A 14,539-nucleotide genomic window follows, 5' to 3' on the forward strand; every position below is an offset into this window, starting at 1 on the left:
GGACAGATGGATGGATGGATGATGTTGAGAACAACTGAAGCAGCCACCTTTGGTTCACACCAGCCAGTGGTTGGGTTTTAGGAAAAGCCATGAGGGACTGAGAGACTGGAAGAAAATGGTTAAGGGCCCAAAGGTCTCAATGGAGACAAAGAACAGGTGTAAGGTGCAGTAGGAATGAGGAAGGCAAAGGACAGGCTGTCAGAAACCAATATAGACAGTATGACATTCTGGAGTAGGAGTGGTTCCTGGTGAAGAAAGGTCCAAGGAGTAGCCATGTGGATGGGTATCTGAGGTGGACAGGAGTTCTGGAGGTCCTTAAATCCAAGGAGGTGTGGGAACTAAGTCTAGGTTATCAGAGGGACAATTCACATAGCACACTGCACATTTTGTGCAATTCCAAGTTAGGATTAAAGTGACCTGAATTAACGAAATTTTACTCTATTTCATCAAATTGCTCACTGGGGATGTTCCCTTATGTAAAACTGAATGTAGGAGGGGGCCAAGATGGTGTAGTAAGAGGACTCTAAGCTCACCTCATCCTGTGGATACAACTAGAAAACACTCGTGTCAGTGCAAATAACCCAGAAAAGGACCTGAAGACTAGAAGAACAAACTCCGCAACTAAAGGTAGAGAAGAGGCCACATCGAAGACAGTAGGAAGGGTGGACACCCAGTGGGGATCTAAATGGACCAAGGCCACCCATGGACAGAGGGAGCTTTGAAGAGGGAGAGAAATAGACTACCACACCAAGGAGCTAGCAAAGGGACAACAAATCCCCAAAACATTTGGCTTTGAAAGTGAGAGGAGCCAAATTTCATGAGTTCTTACAGATAGCAAGACTTAAAACTTGGAGTTTTAAAAATCAGAAGGCTCAGCTCTCCAAGAGCCCAAAGGGCAATAGGAAGCTGAGTCCCTGCACTTAAAAAGCTCTACAAACAGCCCCCATAGAAGCAGCAGTCTGAAAACGCCTGGGGTAAACATGAGGGAATTTTTTTTTTACACATCTCAGAGCAGGTCTTGGAGGGGCAGGTCTCCCAGAGGGACTTCCCAGGAACAAAGGAGCTAACCAGCTCCATCTCCCTTCCCCACCCCCTAGCATAAACATATAACCACCTATGGGAACCAGCACAGTGGCAACATTCACTACCTAACTTGTGTATGCCAAGCCCCGCTCCCCCTCACTTTGGCAGATCTACCCTTCCCAGTCACCCTTGCCTCAGTCCAGGCACTGCAGTCCCCCTCCCCCAGAATACCTGCACAAATCTTGCCAACACCATTTCTCTGGACTTGGGCTTTTGCAGGGCCTCTGTCCCTATGGTGATGGCTGTAGACTCTGTGGAAGCCCAAGGCTCACATTGTTAAAACTGCACACCACACCCTGAAGCCCTGGTCCCAGCAGTGGCCCCACCTTATTAAAACTGCATTCCCCACCTGGGCCAGGGACCAAACTCTGCCTACAATAGTCAGAGCCTCTGCAGATGACTGGACTGATGGAAAAAAGGCAGCCAGGACTCAACAGCAGGGCACACACAACACACACAGGAGACAACCCTGAAGCACCAGGTTCTGATGAACAGAGGACACTGTACTGCATGGCACTAAAGGACCTCTTCTTCATAAGGCTATTACTTTCACAGAGCAGAAGATGTAGCTGACTTTTTCTAATACACAGGAAACAGGAATATGGCCCAAATAAAAGAACAGGACAAAACCACAGCAAGACACCCAAGCAAAATAGATAAGATGCCTGATAGAGAATTTAAAGCAATGATTATAAAGATACTCACTGGACTTGAGAAAAGAGTGGAGGACCTCATGAAACCCTTAACAAAGAAAAAGAAAACATAAAAAAGAACCAGAGATGAAGAGCACAATAGGTGAAATTAAAAATACACCAGAAGGAATAAAATGGCAGGCTACAGGAAGCAAAGGAACATATTAGTAACCTGGAGGACAGAGTAAGGGAAAGTAATCAAAACGAGAAAATGAGAGAAAAAAATTATGCAAAATGAGAATAGACTTAGGGAACTCAGAAACTCCTTTAAGCATGATAGCATTTACATTATAGGGATTCCAGAAGAAGAAAAGAGAGAAAGTGAAGATGGGGGGAAGGGGGCTGGCTGGCTCAGTTGGAAGAGCATGCAACTCTTGACTTCAGGATTGAGAGTTCAAGCCCCATATTGGGTATAGAGATTACTAAAAAATAAATAAATAAAATTTAAAAAGAGAGAAAAGGGGGCAGAAAATTTACTTGAGGAAATAATAACTGAAAACTTTCCTATCTGGGTAAGGAAATCGATATCCAGATCCAGGAAGCACAAAGATTCCCCCAGCAAAATCAACCCAAGGAGGTCTACACCAAGACGCATAGTAATTAAAATGGCAAAAAGTAGCAATAAAAACAACAACGAAAAATTCAAAGCAGCAAGAGGAAAGACAGTTACATAAAAAGGAAACCCCATAAGGCTATCAGGAGGTTTTTAAGCAGAAATTTTCCAAGCCAGAAGGGAGTGGCATGATATATTGAAAGTGTGGAAAGGGAAAAATCTGCAGCCAAGAATATTCTATCCAGCAAGGCTATCATTCAGAATAGAAGGAGAGATAAAGAGTTTCCAAGACAAGCAAAAGCTAAAGGAGTTCATGACCACTAAACCAGCCCTTCAAAAAATGTTAAAGGGGACTCTTTGCATGGAAAGGAAAGACAGTAAGAGTTTAAAAAAAAAAAAAGGAAGCACAAAAGCAGTAAAAATAAGTATATCTGTAAAAATCAGTCAAGAGACGCACAAAATAAAAGAGTATGATACCATATATCAGAAATGTGGTGGGGAAAGGAGTCAAGAATAGGCTCAAACTTAAGCTACCATCAACTTAAAATAGACTGCTATATATAGAAGAGGTTATGTACAAACCTAGTGGTAACCATGAATTAAAATCAGTAATAGATATGCAAAGAGGTGAAAGACCTGTACTCTGAAAACTATAAAATTGATGACAGAAATTGAAGACAACACAAAGAAATGGAAAGACATTCTATGCTCATGCCCTGGAAGAACAAATATTATTGAAATAGCTACACTACCCAAAACATCTACAGATTTAATAAAATCCCTAACAAAATACCAACAGCATATTCATTTTTCAAAGAGTTAGAAAAAACAATCCTAAAATTTGTATGGAACCACAAAAGATCCCAAATAGCCAAAGACATCTTGAAAAAGAAAAACAAAACTGGAGGTATCACCATTCTAGACTTTAAGTTATATTACAAAACTGTAGTAATCAAAACAGTATGGTACTGGCAAAACATAGGCACATAGATGAACAGAATAGAAAGACCAGAAATAAACCCATAGTTAAATGTTCAGTTAATCTTCCATAAAGGAAGCAAGAATAAGCAAAGAGAAAAAGACAGTCTCTTTAGCAAATGGTGTTGGAAAAACTGGAAGGCAACATGCAAAAGAATGAAATTGGACCACTTTCTTATACCTACACACAAATAAACTCAAAATGCATTAGGGACCTAAATGTGAGACCTGAAACCATAAAAATCCTAGAAGAGAATATAAGCAGTAATTTCTTTGACATCAGCCGAAACAACCTCTTTCTAGATATGTGTCCTGAGGCAAGGGAAAGAAAAGCAAAAAATGAACTATTGGGACTATATCAAAATAAAAGTCTCTGCATAGCAAAAGAAATAACCAACAAAACTAAGAGACAACCTACAGAATAGGAGAAGATACTTGTAAATGACATGTCTGATAAAGGGTTAGCATGCTAAGTGTGTAAAGAACTTATACAACTCAACACCCAAAAACCTAAAGAATCCAAGTAAAAAAAAATGGGCAAAAGGCATGAGCAGACATTTCTCCAAAGAAGACATACATATGGCCAACAGATAATGAAAAGATGCTCAACATTACTGATCATCAGGGAAATGCAAACCAAAATAACATTGAGATATCGTGTCACATCTATCAGAATTAAGATCAAAAATTCAAGAAACAACAAGTATTGACAAGAATGTGGAGAAAAAGGAACCCTCGTATGCTGTTGGTGGGAATGCAAACTGGTGCGGCCACTGTGGAAGACAGTTTGGAGGGTCCTCAAAAAACTAAAAATAGAACTACCCTGTTATCTTATAATCACACTACTGTGTATTTACACAAAGAATACAAGAAAACACTAATTCAAAGGGATATATGCACCCCTGTATTTATTGCAGTGTTATTTACAATAGCCCAAACCATGGAAGCAGCCCAAGTGTCCATCGATAGATGAATGAGTAAAAATGTAGTATATATACACAATACAGTATTACTCAGCCATAAAAAAGAAATCTTGCCATTTGCAACAACATGGATGGATCTAGAGAATATAATGCTAAGTGAAATAAGCCAGCTAGAGAAAGACAAATACCAAATGATTTCACTCCTGTGGAATTTAAGAAATGAAGCAAACAAACAAAGGGGGGAGAAAAAAGACAAACCAAGAAACAGACTTAACTATAGAGAACAAACTGATGGTTATCAGAGGGAGGTGGGGGGGGGATGGGTAAAACAGGTGAAGGGGATTAAGAGTACACGTTTCATGATGAGCACTGGGTAATGTATAGAATTGGTGAATCACTATATTGTACACCTGCAACTCATATAACACTGTATGTTAACTACACTGGAATTAAAAAATAAGTAAAAAATAAAAAGTAAAAAAAATTTACTCATAAAAAACTGAATTTAATATGAAAGAGTAGTAGTGCATTGAACAAAGGTATTTATAATTCTGCCTTATTTTTATCTCAGATTGGTATTGCTTAAAGGTCAAGTGTGTGTGTGTGTGTGTGTGTGTGTGTGTGTGTGTGTGTGTAAGAGAGATAGAAAAAGAACGTGCATCGCATTGCTTTGTTATCTGACCTTTTCAGCATTTTAGCTCCAGGCCAGTCGTGGAGCAACACTGGGAGTCTTGTGAGGATTATATATAGCAAAATGTCACCAGCAACCAAAGACATTCTGTCTCCCTCCCAATCCAAATACTTGAAATTCACACCCTGGAAAAAAATTCACAGTAAATTTTGGGTCAGCAAGAATAGCACTGTATTTGTGCATAGGACGTTTTATTTTTCAATTGTATTCACTGTAAAAGGAGAACGGGGCTGGATGGTGGGTTGGGAGATACAGAGAGCCCCCTTCCCCACCCCAAACAGTACTTGCTCTGTGAATGAATAGGAATTGTGGCCAAAATGACATGTGTGCTTAGCAATTTACAATTTCAGAATAACCCCAGCTTTTCATCCTCACAACAGCCCACTGAAGTTGGCCAGGCAGATATTACTGTGTCCATTGACAGATGAAAACCTGAGGCAGAATAAAGGAGTGAAGGGATAGATGTTAGACCATTCAGAGCCAGGTGAGGCCCACAAGCCTGCTGACCCATGCCCGGCACTCTTAGTACTGGACTATGGCAAGTCACAGCCTCTCCATTTCTGCCGCTATGACATGAACCCACCTCCAAGTTCCCCCACCAACAGCTTTAACTTGCTAAGGTTCTGGAAGGACCATGACAGGAGCAAATATTTACCTGCTGCTGGATTTCTACCATGTAGGGTAAGCCAGGCACAAAATTATGAAGTTGAAATAGAAGTTTCTGGGCTATTTCAGGACTACTCACCCATCATAGACAACAGCCTCATTGGAAAGATGCCCCGGGTAGCACAGGAAGCCCACCAGGTATGCGCCCCACCCACATTTTCTAGCAGGGTCATAAATCTTTCTTTCCACAGCTGGTCCCACACTGGTCCTAAGCCTGTAGTTCACACCAGGTTGGGAGTGACAGATCCCTTCTCTCCATCTCCTGCTTCAACACTCCTGGCTGGTCAATCAAGGCACTTTTTCTCAATGAACATGAACTTAATTAAATATTCGACACAAATGGACCCATGAGATGAAATTTTTTTGTCTGTGCATTAGGTAATTTTTAATAATTTGTGTCATGCTTGTTTCCAAGAAAAGACACAATAGATCAAAACTATCAAAATGACGATCAAAAGCAAGAATGGAGTAAGGGGAAGGGTGTGTGCAGAAAGGCTGGCCTGATGCTGCCTTCAGCCCAGGAGCAGAAAACTGAACTCTCAGCTTTCTCACAATGTCAACAGGAAAAATGGGTTACAGATACAGCCATTTTGTAGGAAAGACAAACTTTCCCTGACCTTGAAATCTAGGAGTGAAATCTAGGAGTCAGTTGTAGCATAGTTTTTAAAAAGGCACATCAGGCAGCTTAATGGGCATTGTCTTCACCCACCCAGGCATTGTTTCTCAGAGTTCTCTAGACTGTGAGAATCCAAACAATCTGGGGTGCTTGATAAAGATGCAGATTCCTGTTCAGCATGGTGACCACAGTTCATGGTTCCTACTGAGTCGTATACTTGAAGTTTGCTAAGAGAGTTTTCTTAGATGTCCACACCACACACACACACAACATGGTGTTGCTGTGAGGTGATGCATGTGTTAATTAGCTTGGTTGTGGTAATCATTTCATAATGTATATCACAGTATCCCACTGTACATCTAAAATACGTGATTTTTGTCAATTATGCCACAAGAAAGCCAGAGGGAAAAATATATATACATTCATGAGCCCTGCCCCAAACTCACTAAGTGAGAATCTCTGGAGGATGGGCCTGGTGGTCTGTATTTTGAACAAGCTCACTAACTGATGTTCTATACCTGCACATTGGTTAGTGGAAGAACTCCAGGTATCAAGACTCACCCAGAGAGATGTTTGAAGGCTGCAGAGGCTCTCCAGGCCCCCCAGGAGTTGGAAAGTCAAGGTTTCTTCATGCACTTGGGTGGCTAGTGAGCTTTCTGCTAGAATTTCAGATGGCCACAGGCCCCATCTCAGTCTTTCCATCACCCCTCAGGGTCTGCCATCCATAACTCATGGTAGCCACCAGCCTACATTAAAGACAAAAATATGGGCTCAGCTGACCCACCAAGCCTCGTGTTCCTACTCTCTCCCTTCCCCATCCTCATTCATAATGGGGAAAGCAGAGCCAGGGAGTCCAGGAGCCATCCAAGTGGCAAAAACCCCACTGAATGAGCCACGTCACCCCCCACCATCTGTCCTGTGCCTCCCCACTCCCAGGGCAGGTTGGGATCTGCCAGGGACTGACCTTGGGGAGAAAATCATGAGTTCTTTCCTTTCTCTTCCCACAGGTTTGGAATAAATTGCCTCATCCAGTTTGAAGACTTTGCCAATGCCAATGCCTTCCGCCTGCTCAACAAATACCGCAACAAGTATTGCATGTTCAATGATGACATCCAAGGTAAGTTTCCACCCCACCTGACAAAGCCACCAAGGACTCATGCCTTCTCACAGATTTCCCCTGGATGCCCAAGTTGGGGCACCTCCTAGCTAGTTTGCTGCCAGCAGCTGTGGAAGAAAGAGCATTAATGTTGGATTCAACTCCCACTTGGCTAAATTTAGTTCTGTGACTTTGAAAAAGTCCCTTAACTTTGCTAAGCCTCAGTTTCCTCATCTATAAAATGGACATCATTACTGCTTCAAAGGAAAGTAAGAATTATGTGATTTAATACATGAAAGAAATACTAAACAGTGCTGTCATTTTCCAGCTGGTTGAACTTGGGCTAATCATATCTCTGAGCTATAGTCTTATCATCTAGTCAATGTGGATGATAATAACTGCCTTGGGAGATTATTATGAAAATTTAAAGAGCTAATATATGGAAAGCACTAGCACAGAGGATTCATCGGACCAAAGCATCAATTACCCTAAAAATGTCCTTCCCCAGCCCCAATAGCTCGCTCTTGGATTTTCCAAATATTAGGTGCAGCTCTGTCAGAATCAGGACAGTCCCTTCTCTTAACTTGGCTAGAATGTGTGTTACTCAGAATGATAACTGTGGAAGGCATTGATGCCAGGGCCCCAGGGTGCTCCAAAAGCCAATAGGAAGCATTTTCTAGTTCAGGATCAACTTGGTTACTTGGTTACATAGAACTTCTGTTCTATGGACCAGAAGTATCTGAAGGCACTTGCTTCTTGCTGTGGAGATGCCAGTATATGAAACTGGAAGGGAAGTGTTGGGGGGGGGGTCCCTCATATATCATCTCTCCTGATCCAGGCATTCTCAGTAAGAGCACTGGGAGCTATTCCTAATGTTTTGTAGAAGTCAACAGAAACACTGATGACATGTAGTTAGCATCTAATAGAGGGAGTTTGGCAAGCAGAATGTTTTAAAACCAAAGATGCATGTCAGGACAAGAACAAGTTGGTGGGGGACAGGTGTTGGTCCTTCCTTGGGAGTAAAAGATTGGCCAACCTTTCATTTTGCAGATGAGACCCAAAGAGGTCACAACTTTTCATCAAATGAGTTAGGGTTAAACCTAAGAGGGTTCAAACCCAGATAATAATAGCTAAGGTTTAGAGCTGAACATGTATTATACATCAGACACTGTTCTAAGCACTCTACACATTTAATCCTATGTGATCTTATTATCTATGTCTTAAGAATGAAGAAACTGAGGCACAGAGAGTAAGTAATTTATGCAGAAAGTAAAACTGAGGCACAGAGAGTAAGTAATTTATGCAGAAAGTAAGTATAGAGTTGAAATCTGGACCCTAAATTCTAAGTACATAATCACTCATCGTACTGTTCCCAGACCATACTATTACAGAACCAAATGTTTCTTCCTTTCCTGTGGCCCACATTAAGAGCTAAAGAAATGTGATGAATGGGGTGTGTTTTTGGATTGGGCATACATTTTTAAGAGGCAGGATAGCACAGTTTAGCATATTTTTAGATAATTAAGATCAAAATATATGAGTTCAGCCCTTGAAGAGTGGGTAGCCAGAAAGGGGAGACCCAGTAAGGGAGAGCTGACATATGGCAACCCCCCAGCCTGTCACCAGTCTGTCACCCTAGATGTATGGGCCTGGGAAAGCCCAGTATTACCCAGAGAAGTGGGCACTCTGCACAGACAGGGCAGCACAGTCCAAGGGCAATGGTTGGTGGCAGGAAGCATTCCCTCCCTGCCCTCCTGCTGGTCACCTCACTGTCAGCCCCGTGGACAGGGGTGTGGCCACAGCCCTCAAGGAAACACCTGCCGGCTAGCCCCTGACCGGCTCCCCCGTCATGGCACTCACTCATGAGTCAGAGGCAGGACAGCCATCCCCCTGAGCCCACTGGGCTGCCAAGACCAGAAGGTGGGAGTGGAAAACAAGTCCATGTGGGTGGCACACCTGGTGCAGACCCCAGATGTACACACACACACACACACACACACACACACACACACACAGTCATGTGTGTACATCCTCATAAACAGGGGGACACATCTGGACCCTGCAATCCACCTGCCTCCACTACCCCCTGCTGCTGCCAGAAAGCACCTCTAAGATGAAACTATGGCCGTCAACCCCCTCTTCATGAGCAAGTTCACGCTGCCCCACTGCAAGTATCAGGCCTCGAGGATCTGCCTCTTTGGGCCCCACTCCACCCCCACTAATCTCTCTGTCCTCTGACCCACTGTTACGTTTACTCCTCTAACCCCTTTCCTTGTCAGTTCTCTCTGCGTGTGAAAGTTCTGCCCTTTAGTCACTCATATGTACCTTTCAAGACTCAGCTTAAGGGTGTCCTGTCCCAGGGAAGGACTCACGCAGCCTTTGCTCCCCCAGTCTGATTCAGGTGCCCACCAGGTGCTCCCACAGTCACCTGTGCTCCCCTGTCAGTTCTCTTACCACACACTGCACCCCAAGTCCGCGTGGAGTTGTCTGTCTCCCCAGGAGACAATAAGCTTCCAGAGGCAGAAACTATGTCATCTATTCTCATTCCCCAGTTCCCAGCACAGTGCCTGGCACATTCTAGATGCTTCATAAGTATCTGGAGAATGAATGAATGAATGAAGTCTACACACACAAATTGACATTCTCATAAGCATACCCGCCAATTCCCGTGGGCATGTCTACCTTGGACACCTGCCCCTGCAGCCTCTCTCTTGTCCAGGTCATCATACATGTACTTACACAGTAGTGCCCCCCACATGTGCTTACACTCAGATGGATTTACATCGTCGTGTGTACACATGTAGCATTTTTAATTTAGTCAATTCATTGTTAAATTCATTGCTTTTGATTTCCTGTTCATAGCCAGTCCCAGCAGAGTCTATTTCGCTCCCAGGCAAAGCTGGATGGAATAGTTTTCTGGGTCCCACAGCAAACAGTAGAGGACTTTCCCATTCTTTTCTCAGCAATTAAAAACTAAAGTCATGCATTAGGGGCGCCTGGGTGGCGCAGTCGGTTAAGCGTCCGACTTCAGCCAGGTCACGATCTCGCGGTCCGTGAGTTCGAGCCCCGCGTCGGGCTCTGGGCTGATGGCTCAGAGCCTGGAGCCTGTTTCCGATTCTGTGTCTCCCTCTCTCTCTGCCCCTCCCCCGTTCATGCTCTCTCTCTGTCCCAAAAATAAATAAACGTTGAAAAAAAAATTAAAAAAAAAACAAACTAAAGTCATGCATCTGAAATGTGTGATGAGAGCTAGCGAATAGTACCAGAATGTCAGGAGCCCTGTAATATCAAGTCTTTGATAGGACAGGCTGACTGTTAGGTAGGAGCATGTAAGTAATAACAGTAAAGAGGTGGGGGTGGAGGCACACCACCCAGATCTTCCTTCGAGAAAAGACTTGATGCCCCAACTACTGGCAGGGCTGTCAGCTGCCTCGGGCAGAGTCCCAGCTCCAGAGCTGCCTCGCCCACGGTCCTGCCCTGCCAGGGATGCCCTCACCCCGTGATGAGGGAATATAAAAGCCCAACCACTTTGGCCCAATGCAGGACAAGTCTGAGGGGACACTGAACTCCAGAGCTCTCCCACAGGGTTGGCTGAGGCTTTAGGGACTGCATCACAGCCCAGCTTCTCCTCTGCTCCCTCCTGCTTTCCCCCTGCCCCACCCCTTTCCCACTCGCTTCCATAGGTGCCAATCCCAAGGGCACTTCTTGGTAACATCCTGAACACTCTACATGTCTCAGAATGTGCTTCCCAGGGAGCCCAAGCTGTGCCAAATAATATTTTGCATGCACAGAGAACTTTAGGTGTGAGCTATTTTTTAATCCATACTGCCTCGTAACTTCCTGGCAACAGCCCCCCCTCGGGGAGGACAGACATTGCTGTCCCCTGTCACTGGTAAGGAAACTGGAGTTCAAGCATTAATTTTTGCTCCAAGTCACATAGCCAGACAGACACAAAGTGGGACTAGAACCTAGTTGTTTCTGACTCACAGTTCTCCACTCTGTCTCCATGACATCAGGCTGCCTATTCCCCTGTGTGGGTGAGGCGGTGCAACGAGTCTTCTTGCTAAGGATTAAATTCCAGATCCCACATAAGTGGGGATATCACTAGTCTCCAGAAGCCTGCTGCTCCCATCTTTCCCATCCCCTCCTCCCCTGGTTTACAGACCAAAGAGGAGATCCAGAGAGGGGAAGGGGCTTGACCACACCATCAGCTGGTTACTGATGAGTCCAGGACCAGAAGCCTATGATGTGTGTTCTCAGTGCTAAGTGGGCAATTAGGACATTGGTGAGCAATTCCAGGACTCAGGGGGAAACATGGAAGATGAAGCTCATGCTTAATTTTTAACTCCAAATACAAAGTTAAGAGAAATGAAACATAAAACTATATAGCCATGCTCAAAAATAGAAAAAGGAACACTGTATGCAGAATTGAAAAGGGTTGAGAGGGAGGGAGGGCAGAAGGGAGGGATGACCGTGGCAAACAGACCCCAAAAACAAGTTATATGTGGTTGCTGGGAACAGACCCAATGCACCCCAGCAGGACTCCCCATCGGAATCTACCTGAAACCCCACATATGGGAGGGGCTAGAACCAGGCTGCCACGTGAAAATGACACTGGGGCCATGCTGCCGGCTCCGAATACCGGCCCAGCATCACATCCTTGGTGGAACAAGGAAGGTGGGACTGAGGGCTTGAGGATCACAGCAGACAGCTCCAAGAGGGCAGGGCCATGCCTGGAGCTGAGCAGGAGCTCCAGCACATAATTTGAACTGTCTCCCAGCCAGCCCGGCTGTACCACACACCTTGGACTCACCCCACAGGGCTGACCACACGGTGGGGCCTCTGGAAACCCAGTGCTGGAAGGGTGAAGCGCTCCCCAGGACTGCTGACGGTCTCCTCTGTGCCCACCCCAGCTGGCTCACAGAGAGCCTCAGCCGCCCCAGGCTGGTCCTCGGTGAGCAGGGCTGCTCGTGTGCTGACATACTGCTGGCAGTCTTTTCGGGAGACTTTGGAAAAGACAGAGGCTCAGGTGACTTGTTTCAACTGGGACCAGAGAAGCCTCCCTGCTCTTAGGGGAGGAGGAAACTGGAAGGGGGACAGCAATAGGAATGATCATGCTGGAGGACAGGCCAGCTGCCTTCTTCCACAGAAGCCAGATCCAGGATGCTGCTGGCCTAGTGACCATGGACCTCCGGCCTGAACACACTGCTAGCTCCTCACACAGTGTGGCTCGGGTGTGAAAGTCTAGCTGGCATGTCCAGTCCACAGCATCCTCCTACCCCACCGGCCTGCCCTGGACCTGCACTACTCCCGAGTCCTACCACATACCTGGGGCCAGATGGCCTGTCAGTGTGCCCTGTGGCATGTCAGGCCATCATCACCTCCTCACACTTTCAAATTTTAATTTGTGAGTCTGAGTGCTTAATAGTCAGACCTTGTATTGAGACAAGCCTAGGTCTGAATCCCCATTTTTCTCCCTTTGGCTTTGGCCACTTGACTTAAATCCTCACAGCCTTCTTTATCTGCAAAATGGACATCATAGTATTAACAGCCCGAAATGATAATCGTCAGTATGTACAGAATGACCAAGATGGTTTTAAAAGGCCAGCATCTATTCTAGTTGGCTGGACTTTACACCAACTTTACACCAGAATTACCCCAGTTTATGGCACCAGGTCATTATAAGGACAGGAGTCATGTATAGGCAGGGACAGGCACGTAACAGTACTTAGTTCTGGTACCTAGTACAAATACCTCTGGTGCATAGTATGCTCCTGGCACATAAGTATGAGAGGGAGGGAAGAATGGTTGATACCCAGGATAGAGGCGCTTTGGTGGAGGTGAGGAAAGAGATGGGTGTGAGCACAGATCTGGGCAAGCCTGAGAAGGAGGCAGGACGTTTATCCACCTTCCACATATACCCTATTCTTCCAACCCATTGAACTCCTCACGGTTCTATGAATTTTCTGCCAACTCTGTGATTTTGAATGTGCTGATCCCTTTGCCTAGAATTCTCTTCTGCTCTTGGCTGACTTCTGTGTGTCCTTAAAGTCTCAGGCTTCACCTCCTCCAAGGTACCACACCTAGGGCCAAGCCTGTCCCACTGGTGTCTGGCTGATCCCACCTTTCTCCAGAGCTCAGGAGTCACCCACTTTGCAGAACGCTTCTAAGTTCCCCAGAGCTAAGTTTGTCATGATACCAAAGGGGCAGATGGGAAGGAGTGGCCAAGCTCTGAAGACTTTGTCCAGCTGATCTGTCCTGTTTACCAGACACCAGGAGTTATTTCCGGCTCTTGGGGGTCTGCTGCCCTCTTTCCTACACCATGGCCACACACATGGAACAGTACTTCCTGGCCTTTCTGTTCTCTTTCCCTCACAGTGAGGCCTCCCCTGGCCTTTTCAACCTTCTCTCTCCACAGCCTTCCTTTTCATGAAGCCCTGTGTTCTGTGCCTGCTCTTCACTTACAGGGCCGTCTCTAGCCCTGAGATTCCCATGGGTCTCTTACATCTGATCCTGGCTCCTCTGTGACCTCCCATTAGTCTGCTGCATCAGGTAAAAGCCCAGGGAAGCAAAAAGCTGGTAATTACTCTTTCTGGTTCCTCCAGAGTGTGTCTGAATAGGTCTAACCCATCTTCTGCATGGGCCAGGAACTGCCTTCTAGAGGGTCCAGCAGTTTCAGAAAATTCTCCTCATGACACAGAAATAGGACTGAAGTTGTTTAGAAGGCCTTTGCTTGGTATCATTAAGGGAACTTGAATTTTTCTGAACATAGAAGCTGTTAACTACCTACAGACTGTTCTATTTATCCTTATATCTGCAAGGCCAGGTGCAGTGAAGGCCCAGAAACAGGCCCCCAGACACACTAATGAACAAGTGAGTGACGGTAGCCAGCTGCTTTGGGAAGGTAATCATGCAGACCCTGGAAGCAGGCCTGGCCTTGCAGTGGACAAAACCCAGTCCCCCAGGGCCCTAGGCCTCCAAAGCCACTTTGAGCAGACCCTGACCAAGTCTAACTCCCTGCCCTTCTCCCTGTCTGGGACAGCAGTCTCACCTCACCTACAAAATGGCTAATTCTTTCCCTTTTCTCCAGTAATCTGTTGTTCACCATGGAAGTTCCCTATCACTTCGTCAAATGTGACTATTAAAAACAGAATAGAAATTACATTTTCAGCTCATCCTTTTGTGCATTTCCTGAATGGACAGCCTCTGATCCTCAGTTTGCAGGAAGTGTAATTATGGAAGCT

The 14,539-nt window shown here is 45.3% G+C and overlaps 1 protein-coding gene across 1 annotated transcript in view; it reads left to right on the plus strand.

The window, feature by feature from the left end:
• The window catches only part of ME3 (malic enzyme 3), a 185,003-nt gene that overhangs the window by 154,199 nt on the left and 16,265 nt on the right, over positions 1 to 14,539 (plus strand). The window contains exon 7 of the mRNA XM_047071453.1: positions 7,210 to 7,319. Within this exon, the coding sequence (XP_046927409.1) occupies positions 7,210 to 7,319 (110 nt within the window). The remainder of the gene's footprint in view (positions 1 to 7,209; positions 7,320 to 14,539) is intronic.

The sequence above is a fragment of the Lynx rufus genome, unplaced genomic scaffold, assembly GCF_022079265.1.
Source record: "Lynx rufus isolate CCGP_SWC_20201006 ecotype Redwood Valley unplaced genomic scaffold, mLynRuf1.p SCAF_9, whole genome shotgun sequence".
Classification (NCBI taxonomy): Eukaryota; Metazoa; Chordata; class Mammalia; order Carnivora; family Felidae; genus Lynx; species Lynx rufus.